The sequence below is a fragment of the Mastigoproctus giganteus genome, chromosome 1, assembly GCF_048544385.1.
Source record: "Mastigoproctus giganteus isolate SK-2022 chromosome 1, ASM4854438v1, whole genome shotgun sequence".
NCBI classification, from domain to species: domain Eukaryota; kingdom Metazoa; phylum Arthropoda; class Arachnida; order Uropygi; family Thelyphonidae; genus Mastigoproctus; species Mastigoproctus giganteus.
The window spans coordinates 67,180,135-67,197,930 of NC_143575.1; the positions used below are offsets into that span (position 1 = coordinate 67,180,135).

At 37.0% G+C, this 17,796-nt stretch overlaps 1 protein-coding gene across 1 annotated transcript in view; it reads right to left on the reverse strand.

Moving 5' to 3' along the window:
* Nucleotides 1–17,796, reverse strand: part of LOC150090870 (F-box/WD repeat-containing protein 8-like) — a 313,991-nt gene that overhangs the window by 152,017 nt on the left and 144,178 nt on the right. The window contains exon 5 of the mRNA XM_090380425.1: nucleotides 2,440–2,603. Within this exon, the coding sequence (XP_090236551.1) occupies nucleotides 2,440–2,603 (164 nt within the window). The remainder of the gene's footprint in view (nucleotides 1–2,439; nucleotides 2,604–17,796) is intronic.

The following is a 17,796-nucleotide window of genomic DNA, read 5'->3' on the forward strand; positions in this document are numbered from 1 at the left end:
CAACATGTGATAAACTACAATACATCCTTCTCTCACACAATGGGCAATGAAAGTCAAAGAACAGTATGTTCCGCAACTTCTTCCTTCTTCTGCCTTTCTCATGGTAGGCAACTGTTGAAAAAATGTTGTTGCAACAGTTTTTGAATAGCTGTAGCATCATCTAATGGTTGTGTTAGCAATCAACGTTTAACTATATTTACTGGGACATTTAAAACATGATTTTCAATCATAAAAAGAAGAAAAAAAAAAAGGAAGAAACCTATTTACAGGCAAATTAAAAACGAAAACAATAAAATTAATAGAAAAAAACGTAAAGCTTATGGGAAAAACATAGGACCTGGCAACCCTACATCATTCAAACCTGCACAATTCCATTAGGGTTTGAAGTCAAGATAGGCCTATATAGATCTTCATTGGCATGCAGAGATTTTCAGTGTTTGTCAAACTTAAAACAATTGGAAGGAGGAGGTACAAAACTTTCAATGATCATTTGGAGATACACAAACTAAACTATTATTTTTAGGCCACCCGAATAATTAAATTCATCTGCCGTGCATTGTTTATTATGTCCATAAATGCGTGTGTTCTATGGTCGATTTGCCTATTTTGCTGGATGAAAAACCTTGCCATGTATGCCTGATAACTCAGCCACGGAGTGAAAAAAAGCCCATTAAAATTCCTTGCGTCATTGATAGGATTCGAACCCGGGCCTTTTTCATCCGGTGTGATTTGGAGATATACATAGAGCACCTTAAAAAATTAAGGGAAGACTTTAAAATACGTTTCAAGGACCTGGAGGAAATTAATGTACCTGATTGGATCATTATGCCATTTCATATAAATATCGAAAATGGAGTTGAACCAGGTTACTTAAACAATGAACTCATTGATATGTATGTTGCCATAGAAGCTAAATCTTTATTTAATAATAAAAGTATCAGCAATTATTGGAAGAATATAAACATTACAACAAAATATTCCACACTTTCTGCAGCCATTGAGCCATTTGAGCCATTTTTACTTGCATTTTCCAGCACTTACATGGTCAAAGTTGGTTTTAGTCACATAAATGGCATTTTAACAAAAGAGAGGAACTGACTAAATTTGAAAGGATTTAAGATTAAAATTCACAAACCACAAACCCAATATTAAAGAGCTTATTAAAACCCATCAACCACATCCTTCGCATTAATGATGTTCAATAAATATAATATTTAATATGATATATAAAATTCAATAAAGAATATGTTAATTTATTTTAATGTTTTATTTTTACAAAGGAATTCAGAAAAAAATGGAATAAATTAAAAAAAAAAAAAGCAGATACTTCAAAAGTAAATTTTTAAATTAAAATAAGTAAAAAATATTTGAAATATTTTAATTTTAAATGATATATACATCAAGTATATGTATAGCCCCATTTAGAGCTTCATTAAACGTTTCCAACATTTTTCAATATAAATTAAGAAACACATCATCTTTACTGTGATTGAACTCAGAAACAGTCCTTAAAATATTGTTGTTACTTTTATTATTTTTTTATTAAATGGTTGGAAGTCGATAAAGTATAAAGGATTTTGCTAAGGGGTTGCGACTCCAAAACGTTTGAGGATCCCTGCTTTGGATAATCTTTTAATATTTTGGATAATGCCTTTTAAACAGCACTGAGTCACTTGGCACATGTAGCCACTTGTTCTAATTTCAGTTAAACTCATGCTTTATTTATAATACTTTATGCTATGGCCACAAATTGAAATGGAAAATTAAAAAAAAAAAAAAAAATGGAATGCTCATTCATAAAATATCTTATTTTTAATAGTCAAGTAAGTACATGACATTACCAATTAGAAAAATAATCCAGCCTCAAATGACTTTATTTACTGCTACTCAAAAGAAATTTTTTGGCCAATTTTTTTCACGAAATCACGAATAACATTATTAAGTTAATGTCTCTCTCTTTCTCACTCCCCCTCCTACACATAAGAGAGACTTATTTTTGGATATTTTTTACTAAAAAAGATATCCAAAAATAAGAGTTTAAAAATTTCGTACCTTTTTTTGACATAATAGTGGGCAGGTCCAAAAAAGTCACAGCAGTAGCTGCATTGTATTTCTTTACTACAATCAACTGCACTACAAAATGTTTTATATTTTTTTATTTTTTTCACATTCATATATGACTACAACATGACCACCTGAAATCTAGCAAATTCCAGAATCCAAAGTTCAGTTCCCAGGTCTGATTGTAATGACGGACAGAAGTACAAAAACTAAATGGGAAGCAGTACATGGAGAACTTATAAACCAGTAACTTCAAAAAAATACAGGGACAAATGTTACTTTATGTTGATGTAACTACAATACTTAATTGTGAAAAAAAAAAATATAATAATAATAATAATTGTACAATTGAAAAATATTTTAAAATGCTTTTCTTACCATCACTGTAACCAACTCCTATGATTTCTGGGTTCACCGATATTTTTGCAACTACATTTCTCTCTCTCATTTTTTCTTGTTCAAGTAGGGGATATAATACACACTGCTGTTCTTCTGTAGCACCTTCTTTCATATTCCACAAATTGACTTTACCACTGGAATACCTGAGAGAGAGAGAGAGAGAGAGAGAGAGAGAGAGAGAGAGAGAGAGAGAGAGAGAGAGAGAGAGAGAGAAAGTCAATACTAATAAAACATTCATTATTTTAAGTAACATTAGCTATTATCAGTAATAAAAATATAATACTGTATCTTTCTGCAATTAACTCTTTAACAAAAAACAATACAAGGGAGGTTATATTAACCAAAGCTGTGTAAACAACAGACACCGGCCATGGTCATGTGTATGCAGCCACAAATAAGGGCACTGCAGGTTTGAGCTCATACCCTGCCATGAAAATTACGCATTATTGTGAACTGTGACAGCAGAAAATTTTGGCTCCCCTTAATTTGGTATATGCAGCAGTGCTCAAAAAAATTGCATCACTTGCAAAATTCGCCAATTTCCGTGAAATTTGAAAATATATCATATATGTTTTGCAATAGCATCATCCATCTCTAACAGACTCTCTCAGATGACATCACATAACATACATGATTGCATCACTCTAAAGGCAGTACAAAGACAGTGCATATGACACAAGACCAGTATTCTGTACTGTTACAATGATTAAGTTTTCACAATTAATACCACATAGGAAAAGTGTTGCTGCTGTACTAAATGCAGAGGGCCATTCTATGAATGAAATAGCTAAAAGGATTCACTGTAATCGGTCAACAGTGGCATGTTTATTATGAGAATTATCAAAAAATGGCAGTCTAAACAGAAAGAAAGTGTGCATCACCAAATATCTTCTGCAGCACAGGACAGATTTCTGGTCCATCTGTGTGTGTTGGAAACAGAAGATCCCCGACAGATCTCAAATCAGCATTTGGATTCTCAAATGCTGTTTCAGGAGTAAATGCAATTACTGCTATGATATGCAGATGCCTTTTCTTGTCAGGATTAGCAGCACATTAGCCAAGAAAAAAGCTACTTTTGATATAAAAAATGAAAGCTCAGCATCTCAAGCAGAATTTCATCTCGACAGTACCATCTCTACAGTGAAACATTCTGCGTCTCAAATTATATGGGCTGTATTTCCCACAGAAGAGTTGGTCTTCTTGAATTTGTGAAATGAACAGTAAATAGTGAGGTGTACAAGGATGTTTTTCAGACAAAATTACTTCATACAATTAGAGATCACTATGGGGATGTTGCCAGTTGCATTTTTCAGGACAACTCTGTTCCATGTCATAGAGCCAAAACCATAAGTACTACTTCATAAAATTAGCAAAAGTTCTAAATTAATGAAACGTCACACTCTTGCTTAAATAAACGTAACTTATTTCATTGTCTTTACTGTCCACAGGTACAAAAATGGTTGAAAGAAATCAATTTGCAATATAATGGTCTGGGAAGAGTCCAGGCCTCAATCCAATTGAAAATTTTTGGAACAAAATGGGTGTTCAGAAATGCAAAGAAACGAAAAAAAACTTGGAGAGCTGCAGGAGACAACAATCTGTGTTTGGTGCCACGAGATTTCCCACAAATACATTCAGGACCTTGCGGCAACCATCAAAATAAGAGGTGGCTAATGAAATATTAGTATGCATTTTGTTGTTTTTTTTTTTTTTTTTCTTTGGTAATGCAGCTGCTGTCATCCTAGTATGAGCAAAGTAATTAAAAAATTCACTGCTTTATAGAATTTTTGCTATTATATGAACCATAAGTGACATGCTGTTATTTTGGAGAAAAGTACTTATTTGTTTGTATATTTACCATAAGCTATAAAAGTAATTTTTTCTGAAATTAATAGTTTCATATGTATATTGTTATTACTTATGTTCTTTCAGCTATTTCTAAAAGATTAGCTGCTAGTATAAATAAAGTTTGGTTTATTCTCATAACAAATATGTAACTTCAGCAGTTAAGAGAATAAATAAAACTTTATTTGCATAAAACCAGTTAGTCTAAAAATTATTTATAACTGGGTTTGAAAGGTTTGTTCCTAATTCAGAATCATTTGATAGGTGGAACAGGACCAGCGTATGTCTGCCAGGAGGCAAAAGTTGATGTGATGTTGTAGGGCAGATATAATTTTTTAAGGGCACAAAAGGTGATATTGTACACGTTGGCACTAATCACCTTAAGTGTAAGAGATCTGCAGATTTACTAAAAATTTCACCCGAGGGGCTCAAACTGGTGAGTATGGGCTTGGCACACCTAGGGTCCTGAGCTGGATATCATCATTCTTCTCTCTTTCTTGGTGATTCCTTCCTACTTCTCTATCTCTCTCTCAGGGTAACTTGGGAATTTTTTGGCTGATGCAGCATAAGCCTCTTCCTTGCATCATAGGGCTAATAACAATAATAAGTAGTACAGGTCAATTCTGGAAAAAAAGTCACAAATTAGGGTTAAATTTGAAAGTGTCTGCAATTCTGCCCAGACACGATAGGAGGGGGCGCCTCCGTAGCCAGGTGGGAAGAGGCAGCAGTGTGTAGCACACACTTCTTGATTAGACCGGGGTTCAAGGCCGTCACCACCAAATTTGGTCCTTGAGGTTGTCACACATATTCTCTCAGATATGCCAGACAAGCTGTACTTGCTACCTGGGAGTCTAAAACGTTGATGGAACTGATATTCAGGTAACACTCAAGTCAAGTGGACCCAATTTCGGCGAAGTCCGGACGGTCTGTGACAGCCAAATCCTCTGCTTGCACCTTCACGATGGTGGGACTGTTAGTAATCCTGGGTATAACCTCCATGCACAAGTACATGGAGGGTGACCACCCAGGTGTGAACCAATGTAAGCAGGGGTCGAGGTGTGGTGGCGTGCCTCCAATGTGTTCACCACATGGAGGAACGCCGCCCCTCTATGTTACCAGGCAGTACTAGGTGGTAGATGACTCTCATCAACCGGTGAAATACCACCACTTTGCTTATTGGAGGCTTGAAGTGGTTTAGTCCACTCATGCAGTATGATTGATGACTATTGAGGTTATGATAAACGTCGTGGCGAGATCCAATATTCCTTACATTTCGAGGGTACAGCTCTAAAACGGTGTTCGCAGGCCGGCTGATAGTTAGTACACCGGACTGAACCTATTGGTAACTCTCTAGGAGGCTTCTGGATCAGCTAGTGTATAATCTTGCTACCTCTACTCTGCCAGATAGTGACTGGAGGGAGTCCGAGTAGTGTGTATGCGGGGAGCATTGTCGAGGCCACGTTATGTCAAGGATCTGGGTATATTCTTACCACGTGTACGCCATATCCAAAAATTTCATTACTTCATACAGCATGTCCCACCCACTTTTTCTTACTATTGAATACACCACGAATTGTCAAACTAATAGAGCAAGCTTATCTGCAAAAAGATCTAAACCTCCCAAGAACTTCCTAATTCATTTCACAAATATATGTGGTCTCAATTCTAATCTCAACGATGTCCATTTCCACTTGCAGTCTGCCAAACCCCATGTACTTTTTCTGACTGAATCTCAGTTATCGGTTGATTCAACTACTGCTCATCTCAGATGCCCAAATTATTTGTTGTATGATTCCTTTTGCCTCAAAGGTGGTACATGTCCATATGTCCGTTCTGATATTCCCTGTCAGAGACTTGGAAATTTGGAATGTCCTCTCTTTGATCTTCTCTGGCTTAAAATCTCTCTACCTCATTGTGTCAAATTCATCCGTTGTCTCTACCATTCTCCCAACTCCACTAATCACTTGGAGTTCTTTGACTTCCTCTCTTTGCAATTTGACTTTCTCCAGTCCAACTTTCCTAACAGTGAGGTAATTTTCCTTGGTGATTTTAATGTTCACAACTCCAACTGGCTTCCATTTTCTAGTCACACCGACCCAGCAGGTCGAGATGCTGAGGCTTTTGCAATTACTAATGACCTAGCACAGATTACCTACAAGAATACCGGACAATCCTAATCATACAGCCAATACGCTTGATCTTTTTCTCACAAACAACCCTTCTAAGTACATGGTCGAAGTGAGAGGTCCTTTAGGCACTTCAGATCACAACTTGGTGATTGTCTCTTCTCCAATGGAACCTTTATCTCATGGCTATTCCCAACCTCGTGTTGTTTGGCATTACAAGAATGCAAAATGGGATGACCTACGAGACTTCTTTTCTTCTTTTCCATGGTCGGATTACTGTTTCAAAATTTCTGATGTCAACATTTGCTCAGATCGTGTCAGTGAAATTATTCTTGCAGGAATGGAATCCTTTATCCCACACTCCACTTTAAAATCTCGTCCTTTATCTAAACCTTGGTTTTCCAATAAATGTGCTAAGGCTGTTCAAGAGAAGAATGTTGCATATCATAATTGGCTTGTTTCTAATTCTTCAGTTTCATTTTCTGCCTACACCAAAGCTCGCAACAATTGTAAAGAAGTTATTAATCAGTGCAAACTAGAGTTTGAACAGGCTAAGAGTAGAAAACTTGCTTCTTGCCCTAATGGTAGCCGAGCATTCTGGTCTCTTGTCAAAGCTATTGGCCGCAACTTTTGCCCATCTCTGCTCCCACCTCTGTCCAAACCAGATGGTTCTGTTGTCACTTCAGCCAAGGATAAAGCTGACCTGCTAGCATCCCATTTTTCTTCCAGCTCATGTATTAATGATCTTGGTAAAACACCTCCCACCATTCCCAACACGCTCCATTCAATACCTCCTGTGGTCTTCCGTCAAAAGGATATCAGAAGGATTTTGATGAATCTTGATGCTAAGAAAGCTCCAGGTCCTGATGGTATTTCTCCACTTGTTCTCAAAACCTGTGCTCCTGAACTTACTCCGTTTCTTTGCTGCCTTTTTTCACTTTCTTATTCCACAGGTGTTTTTCCTTCTGCTTGGAAATTTTCTCATATCCAGCCAGTTCCTAAAAAGGGTGACAAATCCCTCCCATCCAATTATCGTCCCATTGCAATTACTTCTACTCTTTCTAAAGTAATGGAGAAATCAATTAACCGCCAACTCTTAAACTACCTAGAAACCTTCCGTCTGATCAACGATTGCCAGTATCGATTCCGTCAGTGTCAATCCACTGGTGATATTCTGGCTTATGTTACCCATTTATGGACTAACTCAATGGAAAAGTTTCGGTGAAAGGTTCAGTTGCTCTTGACATCTCAAAGGCTTTTGATTGTGTTTGGCATAAAGGTCTTCTAAACAAGCTTCCATCTTATGGTTTGCCAACTGTTTTTAGTAATTGGTTATCCAGTTTTCTCTCTGATCGCTCACTGAGGGTGATGGTAGATGGCTCTCTGTCTTCTAACTTCTCCACTAATGCCGGTGTCCCCCCAAGGTTCAGTTCTTTCCCCCACTCTTTTCTTCTTGTATATTAATGACCTTCTTCCATTGACTGGAAATCCTATCCATAGTTTTGCCGATGATAGCACATTGCACTCCACTTTCCATTTTGAAAAACCTTGTCCTGCTCAATCAGCTTCAACTTCTCGAAAATCTGCTACCAATTCCTTAAGTGTCGATCTTCAGGTAATTCTCCAGTGGGGCAAAGACAACTTAGTTGATTTCAACCCTTCTAAAACTCAGTCTTGTCTTATATCTCGCAAAAAGGATTCTTCTGCTCCTATGGTTATCTTTAGTGACACTCCAATTTCTAGGCAAAATGATATATCTCTTTTGGGGATTACCCTGACTTCTAATCTCTCTTGGCACAAGCACATTACAAATATTGCTTCCTCTGCATTACTTTTCTTTCAAACAGCTGCTCGCTCTGTATAAATCGCAAATCCGCTCTGCCATGGAATATTGTTACCATATCTGGGGTTGTACCCCCAAAACCTCTCTCAGGCTTCTTGATTCCATTCAGAAGAGGGCAGTTAGGTTAATTAATGATTCATCTCTAACAGAGTCTCTCCACTCGCTTTCTCATAGACGTACTGTTTCTGCTGCATGCCTCTTCTATAGATACTTCCATGGGCACTGTTCTTCTGAATTGGCTTCTATAATTCCGGATCTCTCTTTCAAAACAGTCCGAACACGTGCCTCCACCAGCCAACATCCATTTACTGTCCAACTTCAAACCCACAGAACCAACTTTTCATCTTCCTCATTTATTCGTTCAACTGCCGTTTTCTGGAACAACCTTCCTTCATACATATTTCCTGAAATTTACAATCTACAGAAGTTCAAGTCCAATGTCAACAAATATCTTCTTTCGTCTTCTCTACCTCCAACCCAAGCACGGTACTAAGTTCTATAGGTTCTAATACCTCTCGTGCTTGGGGTTCACATAAAAAAAAAATAAAAATACGGAGGATGCGGAAAGGTCACAGAATGACCACCGCATATCCCGGAGTAATATGGCCTTAGTTGCTAATGCTCCTAAAAACCAAATAACAAAACAAAAATAACAAAAAACGATAGAGGGAGTATATGATGAGAGCCTTGTCAATCAATTTGGGCCTGGAGAGATTGTGTTTTCCAAGGATCACGGGGTAGAATTTTTTTCAGTGTGGTATGTGCTTGCTAACAAAGAGAGACTGCTTCTACAGTAATGGGACACACTTAAACAGTAAGGATGCAAAAATATTTGCTGATGTTATCGAGGCAGTGTTAGGTGGGTCGGAAAACTACTAGATTGAGGGGATTCACAGACTGAAAGATCAATAGTAACCACAGGCAGAGGCGAAAGTGATTCTTGCATTGCTTCTATTGTAATGAGCAGCAGCCTAGAGAGCAAATTGCTGGGAACTTCAAGAGCTGATGGGAGTCATCATGGAACAAGTAAATACATGGGCTGTGTTAGGGTAACTAAGAGTGAGAACAAGTGGATGTATACTTGCATATTAACTAATTCTAGAAGTATAGTAAACAAAATTGATGAATTTGAAGTGCTGATCAAGACATCAAAGGCAGATATTGTTGGGATATCAGAGACATGGTGTCACACACATATATAAGCAGTGCAGAATTGCAATTTGGGGAGTACAATGTGTACAGAAAAGATAGACGGTTGGAAGGGAGGAGGGGTTATGCTGTTAGTTAAGAAACATAAAATCTAAGGAAGTGCATCCAGTTGACACGGATGCAATGTTGAGTCTGTTTGCTGTGACATAAACACTGGGAAAGGGAAAATGAGAGTAAGAGTATGTTATAGGCCTAATGACTCTGATGAGTACAATGAACAGTGTGCAGAGAAATAGAATGGGCCAGTAAATCAGAATGTCTTGTAATGGGGGATTTTAACTTTCCAGATATTGACTGGAACTTGTGGGTTGGACACTCGCACACTAGCAAGACTTTTGTGGATTTATTGGAGGATTGTTTTCTACAGCAACATGTTCGAGGGGCAACCAGGGAAAGTAATACCCTTGATCTGATTATCAGCAGTGATCATTCATTCATGAAGAATTTGCAGATAAAGGACCACTAGATAACAGTGATCACAGTGAACTGATGTAGGATTTAATTACAGATGTAACTACCATCAAGGATAAGGGGAAGGGTCTTTGCTTTCGTAAAGGTGACTGCAGTTGTCTCAGACAGTTTTTAAATCTAGGAAGTTACTAAGTTTTCATTCAAACTAAGAAATACTGGTCAAGGTTTAGGCTAAATGGATGTCAGATGAACTAATGAGACTCGTGGCAGAGAATAAAAATGAAAGCGCTGCATATAAATTATCAGGAGCAAAGGCAGATTACGAGAAACTTTGGCAAAGGATGCAAAGAAAAACTTCTTTACTTATGTAAACTCTAGAAGGAAAGGGATGAATCAGATTGCTCCACTTTATTATTATTATTATTATTATTATTATTAGCCTTATGGTGCAAGGAAGCCTGAGGCTTATGCTACACTAGGCAAAAAAAAAAAAAAAATTCTGAATTACCCTGAGAGAGAGAGAGAGAGAGAGAGAGAGAGAAGGGAATTGCCAAGAAAGAGAAGAATGATGATATCCAGCACAGGACCCTGGGTGTGTCAAACCCATACTCACCAGATGTGAGCCCCTGGGGTTACTTGATATCAGTGGTTTGATTGTTGATGATTTTGCTCAGGTAGCTGAAAAACTGAAAGAGTATTTTGCATCTACATTCACTCATGAGGAATTCTGTAGGGAAGTGGAATCCAGAAGCTTTTCAAACTCTAAGAAGGAGTTAAATTATTTTGTAATAACTGAGAGTAAAGTGGAGGAGAAACTGTTGAAGTTAAACATAAGGAAGGTGCCTGGGTTGGATGAGATCTATCAAGTTCAGACAACACCTTGAGTGGCCTGCGACACCTCGCAGGTACCTAGTCTCGAGACGCACATTATCTGGTTGAGGTATATAAGGCCACCTATTAAAGGAGGTGGCAAAGGAAGTAAACAAAACCTTAGCCATGAATATGAAGGCATCCTTGGACTCAGGGGAGGTCCCCACGGACTGCAGATGTGAAAATATAACCCCAATTCACAAAGGGGTATCGAAAGGTGACACGACTAATTACAGACCTGTCAGTTTACCTTCTGTTCTGGGGAAAAGAATGGAGACACTGGTTAAAGAAGCACTGCAGGATCATCTAGACAAGACTGCAGTTATAGTTCAGACACAGCATGGGTTTGTAAGGGGAAGTCTTACCAGACCAATCTGTTCGGATACTATGATGTGGTCACAAAGGAACTGAATGCAAAAAATAATTTTATATTATATACAGTCAGTCCTCGTATAACATGTGTTTACACTACACGAATTCGATCATACACGATTTATAAATAGGGGAACAATATCTTATATAACACGAACCGAATTCGCTTATGCACGATTCGCCTTTGTGTTTACAAGAAATGGCAGTCGGACGTGGAATCACCCCAACTGAACGCAATACGATAGGAATGAAGAGAAGATTCTGAAAATGTATTTATGTTTTTTAGATCAGTGAAGGGAACAAATTTCACCATAATAACGTAAAATTCCAGCAATCGGTATTATCGCAAATGCAATTAGATCGAGTTTACTACCAGTTTATAATAGATTCCAAAAGCAGGAATGCAACTGGAAATTGTTTTTATTGTTTTATGGTAGTAACCCCCAGAAATATGCTTTAGTAAAATGTGCGCTAGTGAGGTGTTAACAGAGTTGTCTCTGCCTTTACGGTGTTGTTTATTCAGTTGCTACACATGCACAGCTTTGTTTATGTGTATCAAGCGTGTCTCCTCATTTTGTAATTGTGCTTTATTCCCTAAAAATGAGTAAAAACTTAAAAGGTGTGAAAAGGAAGCGTCCTGGTGAAGACATTACTGATTCAGAGAGAAAAAGAAAAGCAATATTGATAAACAGAGGCGGACTGAGTCAAAAATTCTTATCCGGGAAAATTTGTAGTGGCCTCATACTAGCATTTATGGCCAAAATCACACCGGCCTCCGACCCACCGTGGTTTCCCTGGTATGGCTTATGGCCAATTCGCCTCTGTCGATAGAGAAAAAATATGAAATTGTGAAACGCTTTGAGTGAAATGAAAGACCATGTTATATTGCACATGCTACAGGCCTAAATGAGGCAATGCCGAGAATTACAAAGAATGCAGAGAAAATAAAAACAACTTTCATAGCAGGAACAACTCAAAGTGTAATTAAAATCCATTAGATTAAAACACAAAGAATTGGAAGAGATGGAACAGCTGTCATCTGTTTGGATAGAAAATCAAACAAAAAACAAGTTTGCTTACGATAGAAGCAAAAGCATTAGCAATATTTTATTACGTAATAGTCGTAATAAAATACGTAAGTATTTTATTATGATAATTTATTGTGTTTGGTAATGTTTTGATTACAAATGTGTGTTCAATCTTGGGTGATCGGCACCTAACCCTATTTTTCCCATAGGGCCTGTTGTTTATATTGCACGATTTTGCATTGCACGAGGGTTTCTAGGAACACAACTATCATGCTATACGAGGACTGACTGTACTTGGATTTTAGGAAAACATTTGATACTGTTGCACATGGAACACTACTGTACAAGTTGGAGCAATATGGCATTAAAGGCAAGTTGCTGTTATGGATAAAGGGATGGTTGAGTGGGAGAAGACAGAGAGTGGTAATCAATGGACACTGCCTTTTGTGAACTAATGTTATTAGTGGAATCACTCAGGGTTCAGTGTTGGGTCCATTGTTGTTTTCTGTATTTATCAATAATATTGATGATGTATATCAGGCTTAATGTCCAAGTTTGCAGATGAAACAAAGGTGGGCAAGGTTGTGGATGACAGTAAGGATGGTACGCTACAACAACAGGATCTAGAAAAGATGAGCAGATGGGCTGAGAGGTGGCAACTAAAGTTTAGCATTCACAAATGCAAAGTACTGCATGTGGGTAGCAGTAACCACAGAGTAACATAGCAACTGTGTGGTACTACACTCAGGGTAGTGGATAATGAAAAAGACCTGGGAGTAATTGTGCAGTCAGATATGAAGTTTTCTGAGCAGTGCAGAGTGGCTGCAAGAGTAGCTCATGGGGTCTTGTCAATGATATATAGGAATTTTGCTAGCAGTGATAAGGAGGTGATTATCCTCTTGTATAAGGCAATGTTCAGGCCACACCTTGAGTGGCCTGAACATTGCCTTATACAATGCATTATATATGCCCTATTGATCTTTTAACTTAATTGTCTAATTATGGCATCAAAGATTCAGCTCTTAACTGGTTGCCTGGTTTTCAACTGCTCGAATATCATCTATATGTATGGGTGGTGTTACTTCAATTAAACAGGGTATTTCTCAGGGTTTTGCCCTGGATCCACTATTATATAGAATTTTTTTTAATGATGTTTCCTATTATAGGATTGGAGATCCCTGAATGTCTCATTAATTACCTTGCTGGTGATATGAAAACTTTCTATATCTACCTTGCTTGACAATGAATCTGTAGTTGGCTTGTGAATATACACTGTACTACCATTTTATTAGGTACACCTACCTACTGTTGAGCCTCCTTTAGCCTTCAAAACAATCTGAACTCGTCTAGACATGGATTGAACAAGATGCTGAAAACACTGTGCAGGAATGGAGTACCATGCAGACACGAGTGTGCACACATAACCCTCTGCTATCCATTGATGTGTCAAATATCCCCACCGGGGAAAAATGCTAATTTTATCTACCAGTTTGAAATAAGATGGCTACCACTTGATTTAAGCATTATGCACAACCTGTTTATTATTAATTTTTCACAAAAAATAAAATAAATAAAATAAAATAAAATATATATTTTTTTATTTTTTTAGTATGCCTATCTAGTAGCATGTTGAGCCTCCTTTAGCCTTCAAAACAGCCTGAATTCGTCTAAGCATGGATTGAACAAGATGCTGAAAACATGCAGGAATGGAGTACCATGCAGACATGAGTGTGTCACGCAGTTCCTTGAGATTCGACGGAGGTGTAGGCCTGCAGTGAACAGCCCTTACCAGCTCATCCCAAAGATGTTCAATAGGATTGAGATCCATGGACTCAGCGGGCCACTGCAGCAAAGAAAAGTCATTCTCATGTTCCTGGAACCATTCCACAGTGATTTGGGCTTTGTGCACAGGGACATTATCCTGCTGGTAGTAACCATCTGACCAAGGATAAACTGTCCACATGAACGGATGCACTTGGTCAGCAACGATGTTTAGGTACGATGTTTAGGTTCAGACGTGAATCTGTGGATATCAATGGACCCAAAGTGTGCCAAGAAAACATTCCCCACTGCCCCCACCACCTTGCACAGTGTGCCAGACATGACAGGTCCATGGATTCATGTTGTTTTCGCCAACTTCTGAGCCTTCCATCAACATGATGCACCAGGAACTTTGACTTGTCAGACCAAGCAACTGTTTTCCAATTCTCAATAGTCCAGTGCTGGTGTTGCTATGCGCACAAGAGGCGTGCTCTCTTGTTCTTCATTGATAACAAAGATATGTGATGTGGCCGTTGGCTGTTGTAGCTATTCGCGACAAAGTGCGACTAGCGGTCCATTGTGATATTTTGTTCTGCGCACCAAGGTTGTATTCTGATGTAATGTGTAACATTGTGGTCCGTCTGTTTGCTTGCACAATTCTATCCATTCTCCTCTGACCTCTCTCATCAACAAGCGATTTTCTTCCACAGCAGTGCCGTTGAGATGTTTTCTGTTCGTTGCACCATTCTCGATACACCCTTGAAACTGTGATGCGTGAAAGGTTCAGGAGAACTGCTGTTTCAGAGATGCTTTGTCCAGCACGTCTTGCACCTACTATCATGCCACGTTCGAAGTCTGTTAGATCACTCCTTTTCCCCATTCTTGCTACAGTTTGTATGCTTAACTGATACTAGAAAGGTTGTTCTGCTGCATTTATATCCTCAAATGAGGTCATGTCACTTGCAACGTTGCGGGACAAACCATTTGTGTGCACAGCAGGGGTGTACCTAATAAAGTGGCAGCACAGTGTACATTCAATTGAGTGATCTCTAATAGCAGTGATCTTAACTTAGACAAGTTTCTTATTATTACTTATCATGAACATAATAAGCACTCTCTTATAACATTTCATTATTGTTTGAGAACTAATTCTATAAGAATTCTTAAAATCAGAGATTTAGATATCATCTTTAATCATGATGCTACACGTGGTTCTCACTTACTTTCTATCTCTAATCTTGATGCACAAAGACTAAGATTACTTAAATGTAACTTGACAGATGTTACTCCTATAATTGCCTTTTACAAAATCTCTGTTCTCACCCTCCTAGAATATGCAATTAAAGCTTGGGTCATCATTGTATTCATCAGATGAATGTTTTGGAATGTCTACAATCCAAATTTCTCAGATTTATTTGCTATAAGCTTGCCTTAAACTATCATACTTAAACCCTATAATGATTAGTGTACTCATTTTCACTTATTGCCTTTAAAACATTAAAGCACTATACTGGACTTCAGCCTCTTAAATAAACTTATTTCCTGTTTCATTGATTGTCACCAGCTTTTAAAAAATATCAACTTTAAATGCCTTTTAGGGCCTCTTAGACACTTATCATCATTTATAATGGGTAAATCTCAAACAAATCGTTTAGCCTCTCAGATCTTTACCAGTTTCCAAATCATTCAATGAGAAGAATATAAATATTTTCTCATCAAGCAGAAAATTTAATGATGCTTACTCTCATTTCTAGAAATCCACATCTGCCTAATCAAATACTTTCAATACCTCAATTATCATGTAATTTGTTTTCATTAAGCATCATTTCTATTTACTATTATTTTTAAGTATGTTATTTTTTCATTAATTGCATTAATTATATAATTAATAGATAACAGAGCAGCAATGGCTCAATAAGTTCTATGTTATAAGTAAATTAGTTTAAAAATGGAAAAGTTACCTATATGGCATCTTGCAGAACACTTCGGTGCTGATACTCTCTGTAGTTGGATAACTACACAAATTGATTAATTGTATTCCACTCTCTCATAGACAAAGTCAGTGATCCAATGCACCCTGGAATCGGGAACCCATGGACGCCAAAATACATCGAACCATCACCCCAATCTTGATTGAGAGAATACAAAACATCTGTATTTTCAAAACAATTTAACTACCATGGGAAGAAATAGATACATAGTGAATGTATACTTTTAATACTTAAAACTAATATTATTAAGACATATTATCTGAAATATTAAAAAGGCTAAAGTAGAAAATTCCTTAGCCTCTTAATATTTCAGAGGATTCTTAATGTTTTTATGTCTTAATAATATTAGTTTTAAGTATTAAAAGTATACATTCACTATGTATCTATTTGGTCCCATAGCAGTTAAATTGATTTGAAAATACGGATGTTTTGTATTCTCTTGCTCAAGATTGGGGTGGTGGTTCGACGTATTTTGGGGTCGGGCTTGGGGTCCATAGGTTCCTGATTCTGTGATGCATTGGATCACTGATCTTGTATACGAGAGAGTGGAATACAATTAATCGATTTGTATAGTTATCCAACTATGGAGAGTATCAGCACCGAAGTGTTCTGCAAAGCACCATACAGGTAATTCTTCCATTTTTAAACTAATTAATTATATAAGTAATTTTAAAGGGAAAATGTTACTCACTTCTGAATTTTTAACTAATGTTATTTGCTAGTAACTAGCATGCAATTAAAATTCACCTAGGGTCTATCTTTATTTATGTTTAGGTTATTTGTCATCTGGGCCTTTTTTGTCCTATTTGAGCTGAAATTTTTGAATTTAATAGAAAAGTTGGACACAGTGTCACTGTTTGCTTCTTATGATTTTTAAATTAAGATTTTACCTAATCAACAGCTTTTTTCTCAATGGAAAAGTTGTTTCCTGTGTTTGGTTTAGTCTAAAAATGTCATCTCTGTACTGTCGAAACAAATGTAAACCAATTTTATTTGGGGGGAAAAAAAACAATAACTGTATGATATTTGCTTTTCAGAATATATGTTTAGCTGTGAATGGATGGCTAAAAATGCAGTTTTGTCATGTCTTCTCATTCTACAATTTTTATATTTGTTTCAAATAAAATCAGTTTATGTTTGTTTATGAAGTACAGAGATGATGTTTTTAGACTGGACTGAAGATGGAGAACAACTTTGCCACTAAAGAAAGAGTTCAGGGAAAATGTTAACTCATAAAATCTCAATGCTAATACTTATTACAATTTTAATATCAAATTTAAAAAATTTCGCAGATACGACAAAAAATGTCTGGATGGAAATTAACCAAACCTGAATATAAGCAAGACAGACAACCATGCCTTTTAACTGAAACATCCCATATAATGTACTGACTTGTAAACATTATTAGTGTTAGTAGTGGCAGAATGATGCAAGTAAGCAAGGTTCCACAGCATCAGCCAAAAATAAATAAATAAATAAATAATTAAGAAAATAATAACAAAAAGAAGGCAACAAAAAATAAAAAAAAAGGCACCACTCACTTCATTTGTCCTACAGACATTCAAGTATCTTCTTTCATCTTCAGCTCATGCAGCGTACTAAGTAATATAGGTTCTAATACCTCTCGTATTTGAGGTTTTTATAAAAAAAAAAAAAAAAATAATACTAACAGCATTAGAAGAGGCAATGATGCAAGAAAGCATTATACAGGCCCAGCCAAAAAAAAAAACAAAAAAACCATTCACTCCAAAAGTCTGTCCAGTTCTTCCTTGAATTTATTTAAGCTATCAACTTCCACAATGACAGAAGAAGGTTTGTTCCAGCAATTAACTACCCACTGGCTAAAGGCAAATTTTTGCACACCTATTCTACAACTGTCT